The sequence below is a fragment of the Calonectris borealis genome, chromosome 2 (assembly GCF_964195595.1).
Source record: "Calonectris borealis chromosome 2, bCalBor7.hap1.2, whole genome shotgun sequence".
Taxonomy (NCBI): domain Eukaryota; kingdom Metazoa; phylum Chordata; class Aves; order Procellariiformes; family Procellariidae; genus Calonectris; species Calonectris borealis.
The window spans coordinates 131779658-131805333 of NC_134313.1; the positions used below are offsets into that span (position 1 = coordinate 131779658).

Genomic DNA, 25676 nt, shown 5'->3' on the forward strand with positions numbered 1-25676 from the left:
TGTCCTGAGTGTGCGCCTTCTGTCACTGCGATTGTACCTTCCAACAAGAAATCACAGTTCCAGTAATACAGGTAATTCCAAAATTTCAAGTGGAGTGAAAATTCACAGAACCACCGAAAACATGCTGCTTCTTTAGCCACTTTGATCATGTAAAAAAACATTAATGCATTGCTTATTTAAACTTCTGAACGTTATCCAAATGAAAAACTTCGCTGCATTTGACATGTTCCTATGAAATGTTTTAATGTAGGTGAAACTGCATCTTCTGACAGTAAACTTTCTAGTTAAATTTTTTTGACTGGCCCTAATGCAAAAACAATGTTTTCCTCTACTAGAACTTAGTCTGCTGTAGATTTGATTTCTTTAAATTAAATTAAAGTTGCTGGAAAGGAATTAATATTAAATTAAGAAATGGCAATCCTCATACTAAATAGAGGAAGCGTGCTTGCTTTGGTATTCTACAAAACGATCAGGGCTGTTATAAACAATCATAAACATGCTCGAGAAGTGCCCTGTGCGAAAGCATGGGAAATTTTGTGGACTCGGGCCAGATTTATGCATTTGCTCACACACGTGCTCGGTGATATACTCTCTTCCCACATTGTCGTCTCCATTCGTTGTTGCTATTGAGTTTCCTGCCAGCAGACATGCAATTACGACCACCTTGGTGGGATGCATGAGGCACAACAGAGCAAATTAATGCCATTTTCCACGAGGCGATCACTAAGGCAGGAGGTAAATAGCCAGATCTATTATAAAGCCCTGCAGGATGTCAGTGGATGGTGCTGGGGTTACCATATGACCATAATTTTGCGTGTACCTTGTTTTCATCTTACACGCTCGTTGCTAGATCCGTTAAGGACCGTAGGCGCTAACACCTGGCCACTATCCAGATACTTTCAGGTGGTCTCCTACGTGCTCTGCAGAGTGCAGGAGGGAGGTTGGGGTGCTTTAGAAGGACAGCAGCAAAAAATTCATGCTGGATAGGGAGCTGCGTGGAAGTGGCGAGTAGGAGCGACTAAGTGTGTAGCGTGCCTGAATGTTTGCTCCGTTCTGGCTCACAGGCACAACCCTGCTCAGGGGCAGCTACCTGCCTTTGAGCCGGCGGCGGGGAGAGGGAGAGCGGTGCTGCAGTTGCCCGTGCGGCCCTTCTGTCGGCCGTCTCCCTCTTCTGAGGGCTCCATAAACCCTGAGCTCTCCTGGGGAGGAGATGTGAGGACATCATCCCTCCCGTGAGTCACCTGGAGGAGCTGTAGCTTTGCCGAAGGGCCTGCAGGGTTTGCGGTGCTGGAAGGAGGAGGTACGAGGAGGAGCACGAGTGACTCCGTAGCTGGCTGGCCCTGGGTGCCTCGAAGGGGAGCGGCTCGCAGGAACAACCACAGGCTTGGGAACGGCCTCATCCTGCGCTTTGAAAAAGAAAACGGTTACGACTGTATTTCTTGAAGGGTCTGAGCCCACTGGTGTGTGTTCGGCCTGATGAAATAGGAGTATTGCGCTTGCGGCTACCAGGGAACTGAGTTGCTGCATCACTTAATAGTCTGGGTCCGGTGAGTTTGCCAGTCTTCCTTTTTTTGTTTTAGACCCCATTGTACACCACATTTTGGGCATGTATTGGTGGAAAGTGCTTTCTTCTGCACCCAGTATAGACAGAGAGCACATACAATCTATGTACACACCAGTTTGATCTTTGGTTGTTTTAATGCAAAGGAAAAAGGCTTACTTAATGTTTCATAATAAATTGAGGAACATTACTTTGAAAATGCAGGTGAACGTGAAAACTTTTAAAGGAAACAGAAACTAGTTAAAAGGCGTCCTATATTTTTGTGGAACATTTTCATGTGTAATGTGAACTGTCATTAAGGGCTCCATCAGTCTTTAACAGCTGTGACTGGAGTAAGAGCATAAAAGCTTAATTGGGAAAACATGTTAAGAAATAAAGACCAAAAAATCCCAACATTTAATTTTTTTTGTTGGAGTAAGCAAACTAAGTGAACACCTAACACAGGATAATAGAAATTTAGAGTTGAACTGTATGCTTGTCCTTTGTATTAAGGATAAGCACTGAGAAACTGACCTAAATTTGACCCTGAATTTGACCATTTCAGTAAAGAGAAATTAAATAAATGCCATTTTGGCACTTGACATTTTATTTTTCCTGGAGCATAGCGGTCATTCAGGTAGAAAGAAATTAAAAAACAATAAAGTTTGTTTTAACTTTGTCATGAATGTAACTAGCAGGAAGGGAAAATTGCTGCTTATCAAATAGAATAGAGTTAAAAGCATCTGATTCTGTTGAGTATATATATTTTATAAAGATGTACTGTAGCTGATGCTTTTTTTTATTAAGCATGGGCTAATAGATGAATCCACGCTTTATTTTATAAAGCATAATATTCCTTTCTTATTTAAAAGTGTTGGGTTATAGCATCTCAAAGGTACCCAAATCTATTGTTTCAATATAGAAAAATTAGCCTACTTGTTGTAGGTAGTTGCTGTAACTGCCTTTTCGCTTAATATTTGATCGGGATACATCTACCTACCATGGACCGTAGCGCAGTTGTCAGAGCTCATATGAGATGCTTCAGCTTGAAGCTGGTTGGTGCTTGTTTGATCTCTGTGGTAGCAGCCCTGGATGATCCACTAGGAGGGAAAGCGGATCTCCTTAACGCAGGAGGAACCAGTTCTCCTCTATACCTGTCTCCCCAACCATATTTCTCAGCCTGCTCTCAGTCCCTCAGGATCCCTGTGGCAGACTGCACCACCTTCCTCTGTTTCCCATAAAGTGCTTTTTGGAGCTGCAGAGATGACTCCTTTCAAATATACATGACCCAACCTGTAGATTTTTATGTCAACTCAATCCTCTTACTGATTTTTCTGTGGCAAGATGGGGACAGTGTGAGTGTTTGGTCTGGTTTTTCTATTAGCAGCAAAGAATGCACAAGTCCCTAGACCCAGGAAAGTCACCTTACGGATATCAGTTGTGTTACACAAACTTTCTTTTCTTTTTGAAGGATCTCTAAGCTGTAGTTTTCTGTATGTATCTGGGCATTGCTGGAAGTGTTTTCAGCTTCAATTATCAGTCAGGCAACAAACTAATTTGCCTGGTAATCAGTTCCAAAAGCAGCCAGTACTTCTATTTCCACTTCCAGCCTTAGCAAAATTGAAAAACACAGTATGTGTCATTTACAAGTTTCTTACACACTCATGTAGATGTAGACAGAATAAACAAAGGAATCTTTTGAGGTCAGGTTGTGAAGTTCAACAATAAATAAGGAAACATGGAGCAGAATATAAAACTTAGAGCTAACTGCATTTCAAGAGCAACATGGAGGCTGCTAAAAGAATTCAGCTTTAACTTTTGGCAAAATAGAGGCTTATAATAAGCACTGGAGTTACACAAGATTTTATTCGGTTTTTCATTTGCTCTTTTACCTTACACAAATCCCTGTTGTACACAATTTTGATTTTCCTTTTTCTGTTGAAAGTGGCATGATTAGAATTCTCTTTAACAACTAAAACAAAAGTTTTAATGGATTTTATTGAATGTTGTGTAAGGTTTTCTGAAAATGTTAGCATTTTTCTAAGGTAAAGTAAGGAAAGACTAGATCAACAACTGGTTTCATAAATTAGGCATTTTCAAGTAGGTTGAACCTACAGGTATGCACCTTAGAGGAATCAGCTGAAGAAATAATTGAAATCTTATCATTTAAATTTGAAGTCTGTGGAATGATGAATGCGACTTTCCAGGAGGGTGTGATGTCCTTTGTCAACCTACTTTTAAAGAGCACTGTATGATTGTTAGCCTAACTTAATGCCCACAAAGATACTGGAACAAATAACTTCTAAAATATCCAGAGGATGATGAGTAGCAGGGATTTCTGGGGAGAAATTTGCATCACACTAACCAGTCTGTCTGTGGGAGGGTAACAAGAATGCACAGCACAGGTCTGTAGACCCAGGAAACTCATGTAGACGTTGTGGGCATTGTTTGTGTAACAGGAACTGTCTTTTCCTTTTGAAGGATCTCTAGTCCAAGGAGAAGTTAGCAGTAGTTCAGCATCAAACCGAGAAGCTGTATTGACTGTAAGGCTTAAAATGGTTCTGTCCAGAGTCTGTTAAAATTTGCCGTTTTCATTAACTATGCCAGCAATAGACTGCTGAGTATGTTTATTGAGGTTTGCCAATCTGAGAAGTGCTGTTTGCAGTGTGGAGGTCAGAATCCAGAACGGTCCTTGAAAACTGAAAGAAAAAAGCCCTAAAATTCACTAAGGGCAGGGACATTCGGCCACTGCCAAAAGAATTTCTTTTTTTTTTCCTGCAAATGTTGTAAACTGACATGGGGTGTATAATAAGCATGAAGGAGCTTTTCCATTCTACAAAGCAGTGATGAGGCTTGTGCTGGATCACTGTAGTGAGGCTTAGGTACTACACTTGAAGAAAGATGTGGACCGATTGAAGAGAATCAGAAGAGAACCATCAAAAATTAATTTATAAATCTAGAAAACACAAGGGAACAGGAAACATTGAAAGTACTGAGTTTATACAGTCTAAGGAAGGTAAGATTAAGGCGCGATGAGTATTAGGAATAGTAAAATGCTGATGCAGAAAAGAAATATTCTAGTAAGGAAGTAGCAATCTTGAATTTCAGAGACGGAAATTTAGGCCAGATGCTAGGAAAAGGTTTTGAATAGTAAGAATAGAGAAGTACTGAAACATGACTTACGGGGCTTGTGGAATCTCCATTACTAAAGGTTTTTAAAAATAGATGAGAAAAACTGTGAGAAATAGCTAAACTAAAACTGATCCTGCCTCTAGGTAATAGGATGGACTAGCTGGATGATCCCTCCCAGCTCTAATTTTCATTACCTTGCTTTTTTAATAATCAAGTGTACATCCCAAGGCTCCAATTACATGCATTTTCACACTTTCCCCTCGTGTTTAGCTTTTAGGAGGAAGCAATCACTCTCCCATGTTAATGACTAGACTTTCTACTAGTTTTACCAAGGCATTCTCGGAAGAATCCAGATACTAGGTTCATATGCCAGACAAGCATCAGTTTTCATAGATGATTGTTACAAATTGGAGCACTATTACCAGAATTAACATCACTGAATAGTGTTTAGTCATTCCATCGTATACAAGTAAAACCCTCACTTAGAAAGGTATTCTGGCTTTCATATTCTTTTAATTAATTAAACTATTTGCTGCGTAGTCTAAAATTTTTGGAGTCTCTGAGCCACAAGAGGGAAAAAGTAGTTCCAACATCTGGGTTTCTTTCCCCATTTTGATCCCCAGTAGGGTCCAGTAAGTAACAGTTGGTTTTATTATTTATTATGCATTATTCATTGGGGCATCTCTTTTTATGACTCTGAAGTGATTTGTATGCTGTTGTAGAAGGTGGAGCCCTATTGTCTGTCAATGTACACGTTGCTTGGATTTCTCATTTTGTTTGCAAAAATAATAAAAATTCTGCATCTTTCAGTTCTTGGTCAAAAAGTTCCATTGTCCTCTTCTGGAAGATGGTCTTATATGAAGAAAAAGCATACCAAGCACAGCTATTCTATTATTATTTAAATTATTCCTCTGTATTATTGGTTTTGAATATTTATTAGTTTTTTGATAATCTCTTTCATTATTCATAAAGGGTAGCCACACAGTTTGATGAAATAAACAGTACAATGAAACCTTATTTTGCATAGCTAGTGTCTTTCATACAAACTGTTCTCCAGTGCTTTTTTTTAACGAAGGCCTGCAAGGTGTTGGGAACCTCCGTTGTGTTTCTTGCAACATCCCCTCCTTATTGGTTTCAGTGGGAGGGGAAACCATCCAGCACCTCACCACTCTGTATGCTCTAGCATGGTTAGGGATGAAATAATAAATATCCCCCAAGAGAGATGGAAATGAAGAGGCAAAGGTCAGGAAAGAAAGATGTCTTTTCACATAAGATATGAAAAACATATGAAGAATTACTGACAGAGAGAGAAAGAGAATGGAAGGTTGTTTTGGGTGATTTATGGGATTTTCTTTTGAAGCCCACAAGACTCCAAGGAAATAAGAGCAATTGCTATACTGACTGCAGTATCTGTATGTATGTTGAGTGTCTGACAGGAGTCAGCATCAAATGCTTCATAGGAAGGCATAAAACCCCATAGTAAGCAGATTGGGGAAGGATTATTTTCATGCACTAGGTCTCATCCTCATCTCTAATGTATTAGGTTTGCTTAAACCCTGAGGTATAAGGTTTAGTGTCTATTCTAAAAGGTTATTCATCACTACAGGTATGCATTGCTCTTAGCATTCTTGTTATCAATATACAAAGTACTCTTTGGGCATATTGGTAGATATTTGGCCTCAACAGCATTTTCTATCAGTGATCTTTTAGTCTGATAATACAACTTTCCTGTAGATGGATGCTTCGGTTTATTGCTTTTGAATTTGACATGTTTTACCTTTCTCTTGTTTTATGTTTTTGAATCATGGCTCACTGTCCTCAACTTGCTTTACTGTGACGACTACTAAAACCTAGAATATCTTTTGACCGACTGCCTTGTTTTTATTAAATCCTCCACTTCATCTCTGCCAGACTATGTAGTGAATCTGGCATTTTAATGTATCTGACTTCTTGTTTAATTGCGCCAGTCTCTTGTGTGATAAAAGTCCTTCACCAAGACAGCCTGCTTAAAATCTGAAATACAAAATGGGCCTCAGGAAAGATCAATTTTTGTATTAATATTGTAGATCAGTGTGAAGCTTGCTTGACTCTGAAGAGCCTGGATTTTAAAAAACATCATAGTCCAGTGTAGGATTATTGACCAATTTCTTTTTGTTTCCAGCCGAGCTGCCAGGATCATCTGCAATCAAGCTCTCCTCCTTGCGTGATCTTCCAGCTCAGCTGCAAGAATTGTACCAGCAGGGCTTCGTCTTGGCTGCTGTCCACCCTTTCGTGCAACCAACTGATGAAAAGGAGAAAACTCCCCAGGAACAAATCTTCAGGGCTGTGCTTATCAAGAAAACAGAAAGGTAAAGCACTTCCAGTGAACTGGGATAAAAATAGACAATGTGATTTCCTGCTGTGTTTTGACCTACATCAGGAAATTATAGCAGAGTTTACTGTGCAAGTCTTGATTTTTTTGAAAATTTTTTTTTTGTGGGCTTGAGTAGGCTTAACATGTTCTTCATATTTACAATTCATCTGCAGTTTGGCAGACGACTTGGAGAATAACAAGTTGAAATATGCTCTGTATTTTGGGATGTGTTGTCATGAGAGGCAAACAAACAAGCCCTATGCCTGACAATTTGTGAGGATGATCCCGTTGGTACCCTTTAAGAATTTATTAGATTAAATTAAGACAGAAGAAATGTTTGCTTAGAAAAGGCATATTTTGTGTTTAGATGGTTACAGTTAATGCAATTAATTTGAGAACTGTAGTACGAAGGCATACCTCTTAAATTTATCAGTAGACTTGAGGCCCTTCATTCCTCTAAACAATACAAGTTCTTCTAATTTTTCAATCAGTACAAACTCTTTAAATAAAAAGATGACTCTTCTGCTTTGTTCAGTCTCTTAAAATGTGTTAAGAATATTTTACATAATCAAAGTCTGAAGATGAATAAACAGGAATATTGTTCTTTTATGTTTTAATCTGATTTTTAAAAAAATCAATAGAATGTGCTGTTAAGTAGTCCAGAAGGAAATTAATATCTGAATACTTAAAACATATTTATGATTTTTAGTGATGTTAATGATTTAAAATATAATTTAACATTATCTGACCACCCACAATTCTGCAGCTACCTGTGTTGTTGCAGCCATTCTGTGCAGTTTTCTTACATTAGTTGCATTCTTCAGTCTGCCCCTTTTTACAGTGACCTGTACTGAAAGCTGGGGGATAATTAAACTTCATTTGCCGATCCTAGTCCCTCTCTGTGTGCTGATGCTTGAAGGAGAGGATGTAACTGTTTTAGACACCTCTTTAAAACTCGAGTAAAACCACCATTCAATTTGCTACAGCCTGGTAATCAATTGGTAGCAATTACAGACAGGGTCGAACTTCAGTTTGTGACCTAAGGAAAAAGTTTTGGTTTCATTACCAAATATATGTAGGCATTAGGTGTCGCAGGCAATTTTAGCTTCTAAAATAACTCTCAATTTACCTTGACTTGCTTTTAGTTTTATTAATACAGAACTTCATGCTGGCTTGCCTGATACTATGGTCAAAACATAAAATGTTTTGTTGAACAGTGGACTTCTTGAGTAATATTGGGCTGAGCTGGCTTGGTTTTGGGGTCTTGCTTTCCCTGCCTACAAAATACCCTGCTGCAAATAATGAAAGTATTTACATGCATGAGTTTGCAATGTTAAGTAAGCACTTGAGCACTTCTGCTGGATTGGGGACCAAGGGTTCAGCAGCTTCCAGGACTGAGCTGTGAAGACACGTCAGGGAAAAGCAGCATCCTTCTCGGCAGAGCGACATGGTCTTCAAGCCAGAGCACTCAGTGTGTCACTGCTGTCTCGTACTGTATCCAGTAGTTTACATCTGTGCAGAATGATTGTGAAAGAGTACAAAATCTTAATTGCCTACTCACTCACTTGGGTGCCAGTGTTTCACACACTTTAGACAGCTGTAAATGACTATACAAAATTGAAGACAGCAGAAAGTCTTGAACCAATTATATTTCCTTTTACATTCACACTTCATTTCTTTGCATTGCCTTATCTGTCATTTCTGACTGCCTAGGGAAGCGGAAGAGACTTGGTGCAGCGGGAAGAAACAGACAAGTACCAGAAAGGGAAGTGACATCAGTTTGGTATTTCGTGTAGTTTAAATGTTCCCGAGTTTGGCTGAGAGTATGGGAGAAGCTGCTTCCATAGTGTGTGGGTGCAATTAGTGTTTGCATTGCCAAGCACAATGAAGAGGGATGGGTGTTGCACAGATTTCAGATGACCATGGCTTGCATAGAGACCAGCTGTATTTGAACCATGAGTTTATCCCATTCCACTAATAGCTGGGGAGAAAAAATATGTGACAGTAGGAAAAAAAAGACATACTGTTAATTTTTTTAATTAACCTTTCTCATTACACTGCTGATAAAGAATAAATGATATTTTTTTCACTGAGGGCTGTCAGGTCTCTGGCATCTGTAGGCTGTCTCTGTGTAAAACAGTTGAACTCTTGGGTAGAAGTTATGGTCTGCTTAGTATATTTGTTGATCAGATGAGTGTTTATTTCTATCGTAAGAGTTTAGGAGTATAAGTAGTCCAGCTACAGTTGTAGGATTATTAGTAACGTCATTTACGCTCTGAAGTACAAAGTGGTCCCCTGCTGTTTCCTGTAATGGTGGTGCCAGGCGTTCACGGGGAGCCAAGGAGTCATAAAAAGCTCTATGCCTTGGTGTGCGGCCCACCCTCGGGCTTTCCGGGCACTTTCTGCAAAACACCTGAAGCTGTAGCTCCTTTCCTACTGCAGGTGTTTCACCACGATGGCTCCAACACTATACGCTTCATCTGTCAGTTGTCTGGCAGATACCAGGTGCGGTTTTTCACCTTGCTATTTTTGTTGCCTGAATAGAACAGAAATGAAACTGTTGTATTAGTGCCTTTTTGGTACAGTAGTGTCAATTCTGCATATACAGAGACAGAACTGAACACTTGAATTAGTCTTTAATCAGTGTTGCACCTTTAGATGTCAGTTTTATGTTTTAAAATGAATGTTGACTTACATTTTGAGGGCTTAGTTTTATAGCACTGCCTTTCCAAAGGTAGGAAGAGGCTATACTAGCTGCAGCAGATGATGTGTGTCAGGAACTATATGCTGCTGCTATCGCTGAGATTTGCAGTGCCTTAATTTGTTCAAGAATAAAATGGAAAAGGTAGTGCTTAGACATGTTATGCATTAGAACTCAGGGAAAAAGTACCTATTAGTGTCATTCCTCCGATTTTGCCGTTCTCCTGGAGTTTTAAAATACTCAGTGTGAATTTGCAATGTCATTGTATATTTAAGGTGACCTTTAAAGTCACTACGATAGTTTTGTGTTTAATCTGTACTGGTATCTCTCTGGCTTCATTATCTTAGCTATCTAATAATTTATGTTAAATAGGGAAGTAGGAGTCATTCCTGCTCTAGGATATTTGAGGAAACTCATTCCTAACATATATGGAAGCTGTAAATGTTGAAAAGCAAGATTTGTCGCTTGGAAATGCTAGGGAGAATATGAAAGTAAAGGACAGATTATTTTTTTTTTTAAATCAACCACACAATTGTTTGCACTGCAAAAAGTGTCATGTTCAGTTAAAAAAAACGAAGTAAATATAGGAGTATTTAATTCTTTAGAGGCACTGGGCATGAAGGTAGTCTACCAAGTAGCTGAAGGACTCTGCCATTGCTCTCATTAAATTTAGTATAATAAATTTAAATATTTCTGTAGTACCTAATTGCATTGTGCACACTAACCAGTTGATTGGAAGTGGTTTGGAAGTCAAATAGAATAGAGTCAGATAAAGAAATAATAACTTTAATGCTTCTGTGAATACTTTCTTTCTCTCTTTCTCTCTCTAAATTTCAATGGACTTCTTAATTAAAAAGCAATTGACTGTTTTACTGTCTGTGCTGAGTTCTGAGATACTTGGGTTTCTTGGAGAAGGCATCTTGTAAAAAAATATGCAGAGAAAAATCTTCAAGCCCAGGTTTTTACAGGTTTTTCTTCTGAATGTAGGGAAGGCTCCAGGTGTGAAGTGTAGCCCCTGGCCTGCTGGTTCGCATTGATTCACACTTGCGAAAAGTTGATTCACACTGATTTACACTTGAAGACAAGAATCTCGGGAAAAGGGATATATGGCGGTACCCTGGAAAGCGCAAATGTGTGACAGCGTATCTCTCTGGTGGAAGGGACAGGGGAAGGTCCGTGCATTTGGGAGGTTCTGGCTAACGAAGATAAGGAGAGTAAATGTATGTCGGTTATGTTCCCCTGAGGAACAGAGATCATTAGTTCTTTGTGTGTGTAATAACCTTTCTTTCTTTGCCCTTTTATTTCCATACTCGCTAGTTTTTAATATAACAATCTCTGTGTAGGTGCCTTGTGGGCATTACTATTTCGGACAGCTTGTGGCTGTTGCAGATAACCTGTTCCCTGCAAAGAAATCGCAAAGTCAGCCCCTGAACAAAATGGTAACAAAACTATAGCACAAAGCTGCTTTAATTTATTCCCAGCTTCCTGTAGTGCGACACCCCTGTCTGGTATCTTAAAGTTTCAAAATTCAATGTAAATTAAAACGTTTTAATTTCCCTTTCTAAATACTGTGCACCACAAAGCAAGCTCCATTCTCTTCCAGTAGGAAAGCTATATGGTCCAGGCTCATAAACTGTCTGCTTACAATGGTTTTGACGTGTTTGCAGATGCTCCATTTCAGCACAGTAGAGTGAAGCAGGGGATATAAATTGAATTCCAGAGAGGTCTTTCTCTCCGTTGTTCCATCTATGTCCTAGGACATACCCTTCTACAGGTTTTGCCTCCAATCAATAAAGCAACCAGCAGGGAAACATTGCCATGCAGAAGTAGACTAAGTAGTATAATTTAAGAATAAATTTTTTAGAGTAGACTTCTATGTTTACCTCCAACAACTCTGCAGCTGTTTTCCCTTTCTGTAAAATAATGAGGTGTCAGGTGTTCCAGTGATTCACTTGATGAGATGATTCTGATTCTATTTCTATAATTTCCCTATATCCATTAATCCTGATGAAATGCAAACTTTCATCACTTGGCCAAAAATAATTCTATTTATCTGAAAAGGAATTTGACAGACTGAGTTCAAAAGTTTAATAGTAAAAGAGGATTTTTACAGGTTTTTTTTTTTTTTGCTGGTATGCAACATTAATTCCAAGTGATTTCAATTAATGGCATCTTCTACAGCTAAATTTTTGTGTCCTCTGTGTCATTTAAAGTCTGGATTTACAGAAAATGTAGAAAATGGATTTATAGAAAGTCTGGATTTATAGAAAATGAAAAGTAGTATGATGTAAATGCAAAAGATTGAAATGGCATAAACATGCAATATGAAATGACTTAAACAAGACAGTAGTCGTCGTGTTGTTTCTTTGATGCTATGTTTGCATTTCCAGTTGTCAGCGTCCACTTGGTATTTGCTTAATTATGTTGACTGAAGGGGAAATACTGATTTTTCACACCTGAAAGACCAACTCTTTCATTCTGTCTTTTCCTAGTCTTACTAAACTCCCCTTTTAATAATAGTGAACAGCCCTTCCCATGAAAGAAGGGAAGACTGTATATACCAAGGAACTGATGAAGTATGAAAAGACATAATTATGTTGGGAAGAAGCAGCAGTGCCTGGAAGCATTATGCTTTGTGAAGTCTTGGTTTGGTTCTCTGGCATTTGGATTTGCACACTTGCCTTCCGAAGGCAGAGGAAAATGTTTCTAAAAACATACAGACATTTAATCAAATTTCTGATTCTTAGCTGTTTGAGACACCTTCTAGCCCCCAAAAGCTTTTCTTCTCTTCAAGTTTTTTTGATAGGCACTTGAAAAAATTCTTGCTCTGACTTTGTGTAGAATTCAGTGGAGAGAGCCTTGAGCCATGACTAGTGCCTCTGCCTGGCAAGCCTGTCGTTGAGTTTCTGTGGATATTTCTTCATTTTCCGTGTGAAAATTTTTCATGCTACATTTGACCTTCAGTGGCACATCACTGTATAAAACATGCACAGTGGTCTCGAGCTTTCTTGGAGCACGCACTCTGCCACATCAGCTGCATCCCCTGCTCCGATGTCATTTGCAAACTTGTCCCCTCCTCCATGTCATCGATGAAGATGTTATACACGACAGGTCCCAGGTTGCAGACCCCTGCGTGGGGACTTCACTTGTCACTGGCCTTTAGACAGGAGGTCACCATTAACCATGGAACTGGTTTTTACTCATCTGGTTTTCCAGACTGTAGTACCCTAACTTTCATATATAGCGTGGGAGCCAGTGCCAAACCTCTTACTAAAATTGCTATCAATGACAGCCACTGCCCTCCCTTCACTCGTCCACAAATCCACTCACTTTAACATCAGAGGCAATCAGGTTGGTCAAGTATGATTTACCCTTGCTACATCCACGCTGACTGTCCCCAACCCTCTTCTCCTTCATGGGCCCTGAAATGTGCTACAAAAGATCTCTGCAGATATATAGGAACTCCAGTCGAAGGCGTTTCACTAGCAGTGATCTCCTCCAGTGCTTCTGTGATGCTTGAGTTCTGGAAAGTAGATACTTTGCATTGGTACAATATATTTTTAATTTAAATGTAAATGCATGTGTGTGCGTATGTGTATCTGTTTGGTTTTCATGTAGGATTTAGGCTTGAATTTGGCAAATGTCTGACCTTGCCTTCATGAGCGTTAGGATCAAACACGTTTTGTGTGCAAATGCAGTGTGTGTTGTTGCTCTCAGCAGGCTGATTTCAGCTTGCTGAAAAAATAATATTTATTCCATACCCAAGAGTCAACAGATACCTTCCTTTAGCTCAAGGGACAATGGCTTGAGTTTTTAAAGCTTGTTATTTGTTTCAAGTTCAAAGAAATACATATTTCCTTACAACAACTTTTAATGTTGACCCAAAATAAATGTTCTTTCATCTGTATTCTCAAAATTATATACACTGCACATTGAAGATGCCTATGTATCCATACATGCCTGAACTTTTCTCAAGAAACTCTCTATGCTGTCATTAAAAAAAGTTTATAAATTTTACTAATGAATAATATATATTCCAGTGATAAGGGTTCCTATATAGAAAATTCCTAGTAAAGAAAATGCTTAGGTAATGAAGTTAAAACAGTATCATGCGGGTTAGAGTTGAGGTTGTTATGATACAATATACCTGCTTTTATTTTTATACAAAATGGTGTGTTTGTTGGGTGGGCGTCATAAAAACATATGGGTTTTTAATTGCTGCCTTCTTGGTTTTCAGATACTCTAGTTTTGCTAGATTTTTAACCTGGAATTATACAGATACCAACTGCTCATGTTAATCACCTTGATGTGGTTTTATTTTTTTGTAATGTTTGTTATAAATGCACAGTTATATTTTAGACTGTAGAGCTATTCGTGTGTAGTGGAAAATCTCAAAACTGCACTAATATTCCTAGCATCATCTTAAATAGTCATTTTAGAGTGTCTGCATAGCTTACAAGTGTGCTTTCGGCTTTCCGAATTCATGGGCATGGAGAACTTCAGGAAGATTAGGACCAAATGTTGGCTCCCTCATTTCCTTCTTGTATCTGAAAAGGATTGGAAATCCAGTTTGTAACAGACACCGAGTTGTCAGCTTTAATAGTAACTGTGTAAGTTACTGGTACTCTACAGCTGGTAACGGTTTATCCACCATGAAATGGTGCTTAACTGCAAACAGCTGTACAGGAAATGACAGCCTACTGAAACAACCATCGTAAAATACTTTTGGCCAGTGAACTTCCAATTATAAGTGAAAATCTTATTTATTCTACGTATTTTCTTCTTTTTTTAGTGGCACTAGAGGTCCTATTTAGGATTCAAGACGCCACTCTTTTTAAGTCTGTGGTCCTCAGCCTTTTATGTATCAGTAACACTTGAGGGTACCCTCTACCCCCGGCCCCGACGGGCCTGCAAACGCCGTCCCTCTGCGCAGCGCCAGGGAGCCTGAAATCCCCTCTCAGCTCTTTGCCACACCCTGGTTAAGGTTGTCCATGGTGGTCACTGAGGGTACCTGGAGTGACAGAAAAGTCCTTCTTCGGGAAAATCAATAAAGATAAACAAACAATGAGATATGTAGCAAAGGAAGAAACACACATGAAAGCCCAGGGTATATAAGATACAGTGAAATTTTCTGTCAGTCTCCACAATTAACCTGTGGCTGTCCTCTCCTGGGATGGTGGGCAGGAGGCTGTCCTTCCCTAGTGCAGGCGAAGCCGTGGCGGTGTTCGCACTGTCCCTTCTGTTCCCTCTCAGGTATCACACAGTGCATTGTAGTGAGTACAGGGCGTTGTAATGAGTCGGGGTGTACCAGCTTCTCTGGTTCATCTTAGCTTCCAAGAAGGGTACAGCCTTACTGTATCCAGGTGTGCTTCTCTCAGGGCTGGGCCATTTTTAATTAACCCAGGGATTTTTTTATTAGAAGAACAAAGGTAATAAAAAAAACTTGAATCTTTGCAGACAACAAAGGGAGGAAGATTCAGTTTTCCAACCTAGGAGGAGGAAGAGAAGAGGAAGAAATTGCTGACTGTACATCCAGAAGAAAAGGAAGCTCTTTCAAACTGTTGGGGCTTACACATTTTTTTGACTAAACTGATTTCAGTATTTCTCTTTCGCTTTCTGTTGCAAAATATTTTATGATGGGAAAGTGGAAATTAACTTTACATAAAACCATTGCTTTAATTTTAACATATTTTATACAATGGACTCCCAGTAACTTCCTGTGCTATAAACCTGATAAGAGACTCCAGAGTATGGATTATTGGGTTATTTCTCAGATGATTGACATCAGTCCTTCTTCAGAAGAGAACAGGGAGCAGGGACAAGACTGAACTCAGGAGACCTGAGCTCTGCTTTTGACTTTTCCTCTGACTTCTGTGATCTTGATGAATGTGTGTATTTTGGGGGTCCTAATTCATAGTCGCTAATGATAGTGGTCCTAAAAGTAGTCCCATTAAATGAATAAAACAAAAAATATAGTAATTTCTGTGCAGTATAGAATTTACCTGTACCTATATTTAGCTACTTCTCTATGGCTATACTAATAATATTCGGAGTTTAACAAGGGACTTTTATGATATTTATGAAATACTTTGTTTATTGTATAGAGGTTGGAAGTAATTTCTTGCCCACCTGGATTTGCTCAGAAAATTATTTTTGCGGTCTGTGAAATCCACAGCTATTTATTATTTTTATGTGAAAAGCTATGGCTTTTGTTTTGTTTGTTTGTTTTCGACAGAATAATAGGCTCTTGAATGTTTCCTAAAAAGGTGAAAACTACCAGTATAGACAAAGACTTGCCTTTAACATATATGGATGTATTTTACTTGAAAGCATGGAAAAATACTTTTTGGTAATATAGAGTACTTCTGTTGGAAGATTTTAACTAAAGATTTTATGGCCTTTAGTAGGATCTGTTACGCGTGTTCTGTAAAATAATGTTCTTAACAGAGTGCAGTGGTATTTGATGCAATTTCTTTCATGAGCCCTAGTGCAGCGGTAGCTCTGAGACTTAGAGGAAGAATTCACTGTCTCCTGTTTGCTTAAATATTTACAAGCAGCAAGTGTATTTCAAAGTAAGTGCTTGTTAAAGGAGGGAAAATAAACAGGTCATTTTAAGCAGTTGCAGTAAGAATCACTATACTTTTATGGATGTAATCTGTATCTCAGATAATTTGTACTCCTTTCAAAGAAGTTGGAAGTAGGTCCTCCAACAACTGCACAAAATCGGACTCCAGGAAGCTGTTGAGGGGGAGGAGAGGAATCGGGAGAGAGTGGTTCAAGGGCAAACTTCCCTCTTCCTTATACCTGTGTATAAACCTCACCAATATAGTTTGAAAAGAGTTTGTTTTTACAGATAGCCAGTGGGTTTAAACATGAAGATGCAGTGTTTCTTGCTCTTTTGGAGCTAGCAAGGTTTTATGTTTGTCACAGCAAGTCATTACAGCAGTGCCACAGTTCGCGTGGAGACCTGAACACTATGTGAAGAACAGGCTTCAGTGAAAGAGTGGGCACAGGAAGGATTGTGCCTCTGGGTTTGTCCCATTTTTTCCTGTTCTGGGCCTCATGTTAAATCATGGAATCATAGAATAGTTTGGGTTAGAAGGGACCTTTAAAGGTCTTCTAGTCCAACCCCTTTGCCATGGGCAAGGACATGTTCAACTAGATCAGGTTGCTCAGAGCCCCGTCCAACCTGGCCTTGAATGTTTCCAGGGATGGGGCATCTACCTCTTCTGTGGGCAGCCTGTTCCAGAGTTTCACCACCCTTCTTGTAAAAAATTTCTTCCGTATATCTAGTCTGAATCTACCCTCTTTTAATTTAAAACCATTACCCCTTGTCCTATCGCAACAGACCCTGCTAAAAAGTTTGCCGCCATCTTTCTTATAAGACCCCTTAAGTACTGGGGGCCACAATAAGGTCTCCCCAAAGCCTTCTCTTCTCCAGGCTGAACAACTCCAGCTCTCTCAGCCTCTCTTCATGGGAGAGGTGTTCCATCCCTCTGATCATTTTCGTGGCCCTCCTCTGGACCCGCTCCAACAGGTCCATGTCTGTCTTGTGCTGAGAGCTCCAGAGCTGGCGCAGTACTGCAGGTGGGGTCTCACCAGAGAGGGGCAGAATCCCCCCCCTGGACCTGCTGGCCACGCTTCTTTTGATGCAGCCCAGGATATGGTTGGCCTTCTGGGTTGTGAGCGCACTGTCGGCTCACGTCCAGCTTTTCATCCACCAGTACCCCCAAGTCCTTCTCGGCAGGACTGCTCTCAATCCCTTCATCCCCCAGCCTGTATTGATACCGGGGGTTGCCCCGACCCAGGTGCAGGACCTTGCACTTGGCCTTGTTGAACCTCATGAGGTTCACATGGGCCCACTTCTGGAGCTTGTGCAGGTCCCTGTGGATGGCTTCCCATCCCTCGGGCATGTCAGCCGCACCACTCAGCTTTGTGTCATCTGCATGTAAACAAGCATGGATAGTGGGGCACATACTTCATTTTTGGGATTTGGTATCTTAACTTTGAATTTGAGCTGTATTATTTCAAAGTTGCCAGGCTGGGAGTATGGCTTCCTCAGCCAGGCTGGAAGGTGAGTGTGGTGGGTTGCCCCGACGAGGGAAGTGTTTGTAGAGGCTTGGTGTTGTCCCCCCAAAAATGGGATTGGTTGTCTAAAAAGGGCTTGGTTTCTTGCTGCCCATTCCAGTAACCCACTTCTGGTTTGTTATTATACAACAACTGAAGCACCAGAGAATTGTGTTTGCTCCGTTTGATGTTGTATGGACTAAGCATTGCAATACCAAGTGGCAGTTTTGATGGTTTTACTGATTGCTAGAGCATTAGAGAGCCCTAGCTCATACTTATTTCTTTCTGGAACATGGCTAGGTAACATCAGGTCTACGTTTCCAGTTAGTCATATTCATATTTTAGAAAAAATGTCGGTATAACAGTATGTACTCTAGCAGGGAGACTTTCTTAAGTTTGTTTTTATGTTCTTGAATTCATTGAGTTCATCTGTGGTGGAAAATCTGCACAGAATAGATTATCTTATCTAGGACTTCATCTAGAAGAGCAAAAATGATTGTCTTCAGTTCATGTGTTGTCCCTCACAAAATGATTTTTTTTTTCCTCGGCAAAGTTGTTCTTTGCTGCTTAAATTAATTTCTGTACGCCTGTTACAGACGAGTAGTGGTGGAACACTTCTAGTCCCCCAACAATGATTTCTGTAAATCCTATAAAGAGGTTTGGAGAGTTTCCATGAATACCAATGTTCTGTTAAAATTTTTGTCCAGAGTGAAGAACAGAATGGGACCATAAGTTATGAGAAGAACCTAGAAAGGAGGGGAAAAACAAGTAGGCTTCAGTGTTCCCAAACCATAGTCTCGTACTGCCTGTCCCATGTGTAAGTGAGATAAGAGAAATGAAGTGAGAGTATAGCCTGTGTGAAGGTGGGAGGATCCAGTACAAAATACAATGTCATGTGATGCTTTCAGAAAATTTCTGCAGTATTGCCTAGGAAACACACTGCCAGTTTGCAGTCAGCAGCCTACGCATCTCATGGCTCCGAGTAACTGTTAGCATCTCGGGAAAGCCCCTGAGACCATCTGTAGCTGAAGCGTGTTTTACATGTCACACAATCTCAGTCCCCAGAACAGGGTTTTTACACAGACTTGCTTTTGCAAGCGTGGCAAGCCTGCAAAGACCTTGTTTTGTTGTTTCACTGCTTCCTCTCCACTCCCAGTTCAAACTTCTGCACCTTTCTTCCTGTCCTGTAGGTACCCAGAGCATCAAGCAACTGCTGGCCAGGGTTAGTTCTTTATTTCAAACTAGATCTTTTGATTGGGATGTTAAGATAACTACTTTGTTACTAATCCCAAGAATTATAGGCTAGCTTTTATTTTTGTACGTTCCTCCATGTGTTCTCCTAAAGAACTAATAAAACAAATGATTCTCTAGATTTCCTCTTATTGATCAGGTGTATCAGTTTCCTTTCATGTGAGTCCAGAGGAGATAAGAACTGCCTTCAGTAGCACTGCTTCGCAGTGCACACCTATGGACTGTTTCTCAAGATCATTCAGGATAACTTCCAAACTTCCCCTTGGCATATTTTGACCAATACCGATGTTTCCACAGCACTGACGTTCAGCAATGTATATGGCAGATACATACACTTTGAATTATTTTAGGAGTTAGTGTCTTCTGAAAGAGAAGGGATTTCACACATAGCTTTACATTTAACAGCAAAGTATAAGGTAAGACTGAAGGATAGACTACTTTGATTAACCCCAGATTTTTAAATATTGACTTAGAATGGTGGTAGATAAGAGAAGGGATTCGTTTAATTATACCCTACATCAGGCTGCCCTGTGGGGCCCAGAGCATCTGTCAGCCCATTGCGTTGGAACCTGCTTTCTGCATATTCACCTGTGCATCTCCTTGGCATTGGCCATAGATGCCAGGCTGACAAAGTGTTTCTTGGACAGATAAAGAAATTTGGAAGTCCCCGAGGCATTCCACCATCCGCAGTCCTTGGTGTGATTTCCTTCCCTAGCAAGTAGGTGAGACGCTGTACCTGCTGCTTGTCAGAACTGTGTTGAGCTCAATGGAGTGAATGTGCTGGAACTGAAGTTTTGTCTGAAGGTTAGCTCTCCATGGGAAATATTATAAAGGGGATGTCTGGGTATCCAGTGTTAAGAACAGAAACTGATTCTTTTTTTCTGTCTGTCTCTTTAGGTCTCCAAAAGGTGATGTCCATAGTGAAGGATATGTCTTGGAGGTAGAGTGCTGCTCCTCTTTAAACCAACTTTCAGACAAAAAGGAGATACCCGATTTTATTAAGAAAGTAAGTAAGTGGTGTTTTGTAATTTTAAGTATCTGAAGGGAAATTATACTTATGGAGAGAAACAAGTTTGATCATATTATTATAAGAAAATGATTTGTAGTATCACAGGAGGGTGACCTCTCACAGATGATATCAACTAAGTTACCAATGTAGAAGACAATCCTATAATGGTATAAGCATTTCAAGTTGAAACAATATATATAATTTCTATTTTAGTGTCAAAGTATCCTATTGGATAGTACTGTAGCTAAAAGGCCTATTAACTCCTGGAATCCCCCAGATTAATATAAGTTTTGGTTCAGTATCACATGATGTTAGCAGTTAGAGCTGGTGCTGGTAACCTAAATCCCTTTGTCATCCAGAATAGTGTTGCTTTCAATAAACCTTTATATATACTGGGGAATTTGAAAAGAACCCTGCAATTCTTTATTTGTTGCCTTATTTTTAAAATTATTTTTGATGCTGTAATATTCTGCCAGACTGGAAATTAGCAGGTTATGTCCATTTTAGTGAAGATTCATTGTGCATGTTTCAAATTTTGCAGCATCTGTTGTGTCCTATTGCATGTTATAAAAACTAGCATTAAACACTATATTTACTTAGCCACATGGTGTAAGAGTAGTGTGAGTAGGCATACTCCCCTAGCTTTAATCCATCTTGTGGTGATAATACTTAAGAAAATTTTGTAGAACAAATTTCAGCACAGGCTGTATGAGCTTGATAGGGACTCCGCTTGACAGACTGCACTTATATTCAATCTTTCCTTTTTACTATGAATTATAAAAACTGGATTAAAAATAATGCAGCTGTGACTATCTGATCATTGTCATCATACTTACGATACATAGATTTTGGTATCAGAACAAACTGAAGTTTTCTGAACACTTACTAATATTCAAAAGTTTGAGTCCGAATTTTGTTTTAGGGTTTATTGTGTTATTGTACTTCTATTCTGATACTTTCTGGGATTATTTCAATATATTCACACTTAGGCAAAACTGGTGTAGTTCTTGTGTATCAGTTTCAACATGTTTGATTTTGTTCTTTAGTTCTTTGAGTCAGAGTTGAAATAGCGGCTTATCTGTCACAACTGGTAGCAAAATTTTACATCATTGCAACAGAAAATTTCTTTGCATTTGTAACTTCAGAAAGAGTGTGGCTAACATGAAAACAAAATGACAATCCAGGAGTCATCTTATTTCCATAAATATCCAATTCTGAGACTCTTTAGAATGTTTTTCTAGACATGGAAATGTTTCTGTTGGTAGAAGCCATGTGATTACAGGGTTAAGACGATGCCTTCTTGAAATATAATAATTTAAATTTTAATAGCTAAAATGTATATTTACTGTTTCTCTGTAGGCTGAGTATGTCACTCATCCTCAGATGTTATTTGATGTAGAGGAATTTGAAATTCTTTGAAGCTGTTGCTGTCAAGTGTGTGCTGTGTCACTGTCTATATCTGATTAAACACATTGTGAAAGTCTCAACACTTTTATGTAAATCTAACACAGGAAACAGGTCTTATTTAGGAGTAGCAATTAATTGTCATATTAACTAATTTTTCTGAGCAACAAAAATGTCCATTTCTTTTAAGGGCCTATAAAACAGATGTTTACAAACAAAATAAATGAAAAATAAAGGACATTCTTCAAAGAAAGTAGTAACAAAAAGCTGTTAGAGAGGGCAGTTGCTTTCAAAAAAGAACAACCCTATAATTCTTCTCAAACTGTGGAATGCAATTGAAGTTAATAGAGTGCTGTAATTGAGTAGGCAAATCCTTGATCACGGAGCTTTTCATAACAGAGACTTTTAGCACAGGTTTACCGTCTTATTGCATTACAAATTACTATATTTAAAAAAAAAGACACCAAATAGAGTAGCCATATTTTCAAAACAAAATAGCAAGTCAAAATTTTCTCCAGCTGTGAATTTTCTAGAAAAAATTCCTCTACTCTGAGAAAATTAATTTTATTAATTTTATTATGCACTGCTGAGCAAGTATTGTTTACATGGAGTTTGAACAAGGATGCAATTTTAATAACTTCTTTTCTCAATTGACTTTTTGTTGCATTGAATATGTATGTCATACTGAATATTAACTGCTTGCTCCTAGCAAACACAAAACAATTTTGCAATGATATACAGCATAGGTAATATCTTTTTTCTTCTATAACTCCATATAAATGCTTAAGAGTAATGAAGTAAAAACAAGGAAGTTATTTCACCTGGAGAATGCTTCTTGCTCACTGAAACAAAGTGCCTCAGTACGATGTTGACTATAAAACATTTAAGAAACGCCAAAGAAGGTTCTCTGGTCAAACCTGTGTTCTGTTGCTGAGATCCTTCTGCGCTTTGGGACTCTGGCCCGACTCTCTACTCTCTTCCGTGCATTTTTGCCACCACTGTGGTTTCCAACCACGGTAAGAGCCATGGAAGACAGGAGATAGTTAAGTATTGGGGACATAATATTGCATGGGGTACACTCTTCCTGTACCTTAAAATCATGTTGACATCACCATGTTCTGTTTGTTCTTTCATATCAATGTGGATCTAGTGCAGCTCAGCATGTCCTAAAGAGCTCAAACAGTCCCATGGTGTCTTTGTCATGTAATTCCTGGGCAATAAAAGAAGTAACTTAACTTTTGTGTATGTACTTTACTGCTGTATTGGTATTAGCACTCCTGTCTTTAGCTCTCAGGCAAAACGGAGATTAAAGATTTGCTCATCTGCTTTTTAATGAGCAAAGCTAACTTCTGAACCTCTGATCACTGTGGCTCAGATCATTCTGAAGTTGTTGCAAGTCAGAAATGTTACTTCTAAGATACCGTATTTTGTAATACTTTGACTTGTGTCTCATGTAAAATAGGATAGCCTTTAATTAATTCCTTAGTTGCTCTTTATTTCTGTGTATCCTGTTATCGTTTTTTTCATCTGAGAGTGTTCTCCTGAATCTGCTGAGACAAGTGAGGGAGGAGAAGCGAGGCTGACATCCCAAGAAAAGCGTTATTTTGGATACGCAGTCATATATAAATGCCAGATGTGTTTCTCATGACCTTTGTTTTCCACATCAATTTGAGTTACATGCTCTAGAAGAACTATAACAGGCAGAAGGTTTTACTCCTATGTTCACATCTCTGTGGTGTTGGTGAAAGGTTAGGAAATGGAGGATAGTTTCTGTACCATTTCTTCCCAGTTCTGACTTCTTAAAATTTAGGAAGTACATCTTTGTATCCTTGGTTGCCTGCTTAATAATGCTCTGTCAGAAGGAAGTTCTTGTATGTTAACTTTTTTTCGGTTTGACCCCATTGCAGAGTTCATATTTCTTGTCCCTGTGGACTCATTATCCTTCCCTGGGGAAGTATGATAAGCACAGAAAAGCGTGGTTTTAAAAATGCCGCAGCTTAACTGAAATTCAAATGCAGGCATCTTCCTTTTGTGTTTTTTACTAGACAAGGACCTCTCCCTGATGGTCTGTCCTTACTTGACTCAGAAATGAGGCTGATTTCTTCCAACAAACCTAAGGCCATACAGATGAATAATTGTGTTTTCAGAAGTGGACTAGTTCAGCTTGGAACATGACTGCCACCTTGAAACACCTATGTAATGCTTATCTTGCGACGAAATCTGCCATATGAGACAGTGTCAAATCTGCTCATTGCTGTTCCCTCTGTTCATAGTCTTGGTGAACTTCAGTGAGCGTACAAATGCCATCATTAGCACTAGCTCAAAAGGTACCAGTAACGTGCCACTCCCTTAAGTGGTCCTGTGAACAACTTCTGTAGTCCGAAGTAGCCTAGAAATAATGTTGACTCCTGCAGATATAGTGACTTTGCCTGTAAGTTTGTTGACAATTATTTTCTAGTAACAGCATTGCTGGGTGAAGGAAGTGATGGTACCTCTCAGACTTAAGCGAGTGGGACCCCAGGGAGGAATATGCCAACAAAACACATGGCAAGGATGCTGCCACCCACGTACTTGTTCTAGAGTTGGCATCTGAAACAGTGACCACCAGTTCTCCCTGGTACAAAGGCAAGTTGTGCAGGGAATTGGACTATTTTGAAAGAAGGGCCATTCGCTACTAACACTTACGTGAAGAACTCACATCCTACATTGCTGAAAGGATCTGTCGTATTTGAGCCCTCTTGCCGGTTTTATGGAATTAGTATGTTTCAAGTGTTAGCTTATGCACTGGAAATTAATACACATTATTACCAGCAAGTTTAAACTGTAGTTGAACTTACTCAGTGTACTCCTGAAAGGTGAGACATTTCTCTGAGGGGTTTGATCCTCCTGCCCGTTATCTGCCCTCGTTCCTTTGGAGGGAGCGGCAGGCAGAAGACTGGCTGAGTGGTTGGGTAAGGAACCACTACACACCCCAAACAACCACAGGTCAGTCTCACTGCACGTTTCTCCATATTGATGTTTTTATCACACTTACTGAGATACTTCTTTTCCTGCTTTCTTGTTTTTTCCCAGTATTCATCTGTAGCTGTTTTGGTGTTACCAAGATGACTGCTGTCTTAGTTCACGTGCATCATTTTCTGGAGTCATCTGTATTATGGCTCTAATTGGTGAAGAACTTTTGTATTAGTATTGCTGTTAAAAGACAGGATAATTCTCCAGCTTCTTTTAAGTTGCCAGGTAGAAGCAGGGTTGGAGTATTTAGGAGGACTTCTATCTCTCCTATAAAACAAAACCTGAATGCCTATATGAATTTCTCAAGAGCTTTTTAAATCTTACCCATAGATGTTCCCAGTCAAGGGAGTGATTCAGCCCAGATTTGACTCTTCACTTATTTCCTACATATTTACTCACATCAGAATGAGCATTTGTCTTATATGATCAAAACAAGGGACTTCACATATCCATATAGTGTGTGAAAGCGATATTAAATGATTTTGAACTCTCACTTCTGAGTTTTAAAACTCTCTTCAGCATCTAACTATGAAACAGCAAGATGTGGAAGATGAGAAATGTGTCGTAGGACAAATTTGTCCATAATAATATGTACTTTTTATATATATAATTATTTGTGTTTGTAGGAGTATGACAAGCAAATGAGAAGACAAAACTCTGCAACTTCCTAGAAAAAATGAATGTGAAAGTTACTAATCTTGTAATTTTTTTTACTTTTATTTGTAATTGCTAAGAAAAATACTGGTTTTTATATAGCTGTTCCGGTATTTCTCACGTTCTTATCTCTTTTTGTTTGTCATTTCTTATTCTTCATCTCTTAATCTTTGCATTGAGATTTCTTTTTTAGGAGAAGCAAAGAGATGCAGCTTATGTGTTCTGAAGAGCACTAGACTGTTGGTGGATTTCTTGACTCTGTTGCTGCAGTCTTACAAGGATGTCTTCTGTGAAGTCTCCGATTGCTCTGTTGGTGCCAGGGTTCCTTAGATGGTTATTGTAATCCTAAGTGTTATTCTTTACTTTAGGTATGTTTTAGGTGGCCTGTTCAGAAATTTCCTGCAAGGGTATACAGTCAGAGCAGGTGGCAGTAAAAGATAGAAGAGGGGAAAAATTGAGTCTTTAATATTGCTCAGAGGATCGTTCTTCAAATGAATAAGCAGTTCAAGTTTACTTCTCTGGCTAGAAAATGACCCCTCTAGAGTACTGTTTA

At 39.2% G+C, this 25676-nt stretch overlaps 1 protein-coding gene across 1 annotated transcript in view; it reads left to right on the forward strand.

Annotated features, from left to right (window-relative positions):
* Positions 1 to 25676, forward strand: part of RFTN1 (raftlin, lipid raft linker 1) — a 101324-nt gene that overhangs the window by 33292 nt on the left and 42356 nt on the right. The window contains exons 3-4 of the mRNA XM_075143451.1: positions 6834 to 7020; positions 19942 to 20050. Coding sequence (XP_074999552.1) covers positions 6834 to 7020; positions 19942 to 20050 — 296 coding nt within the window. The remainder of the gene's footprint in view (positions 1 to 6833; positions 7021 to 19941; positions 20051 to 25676) is intronic.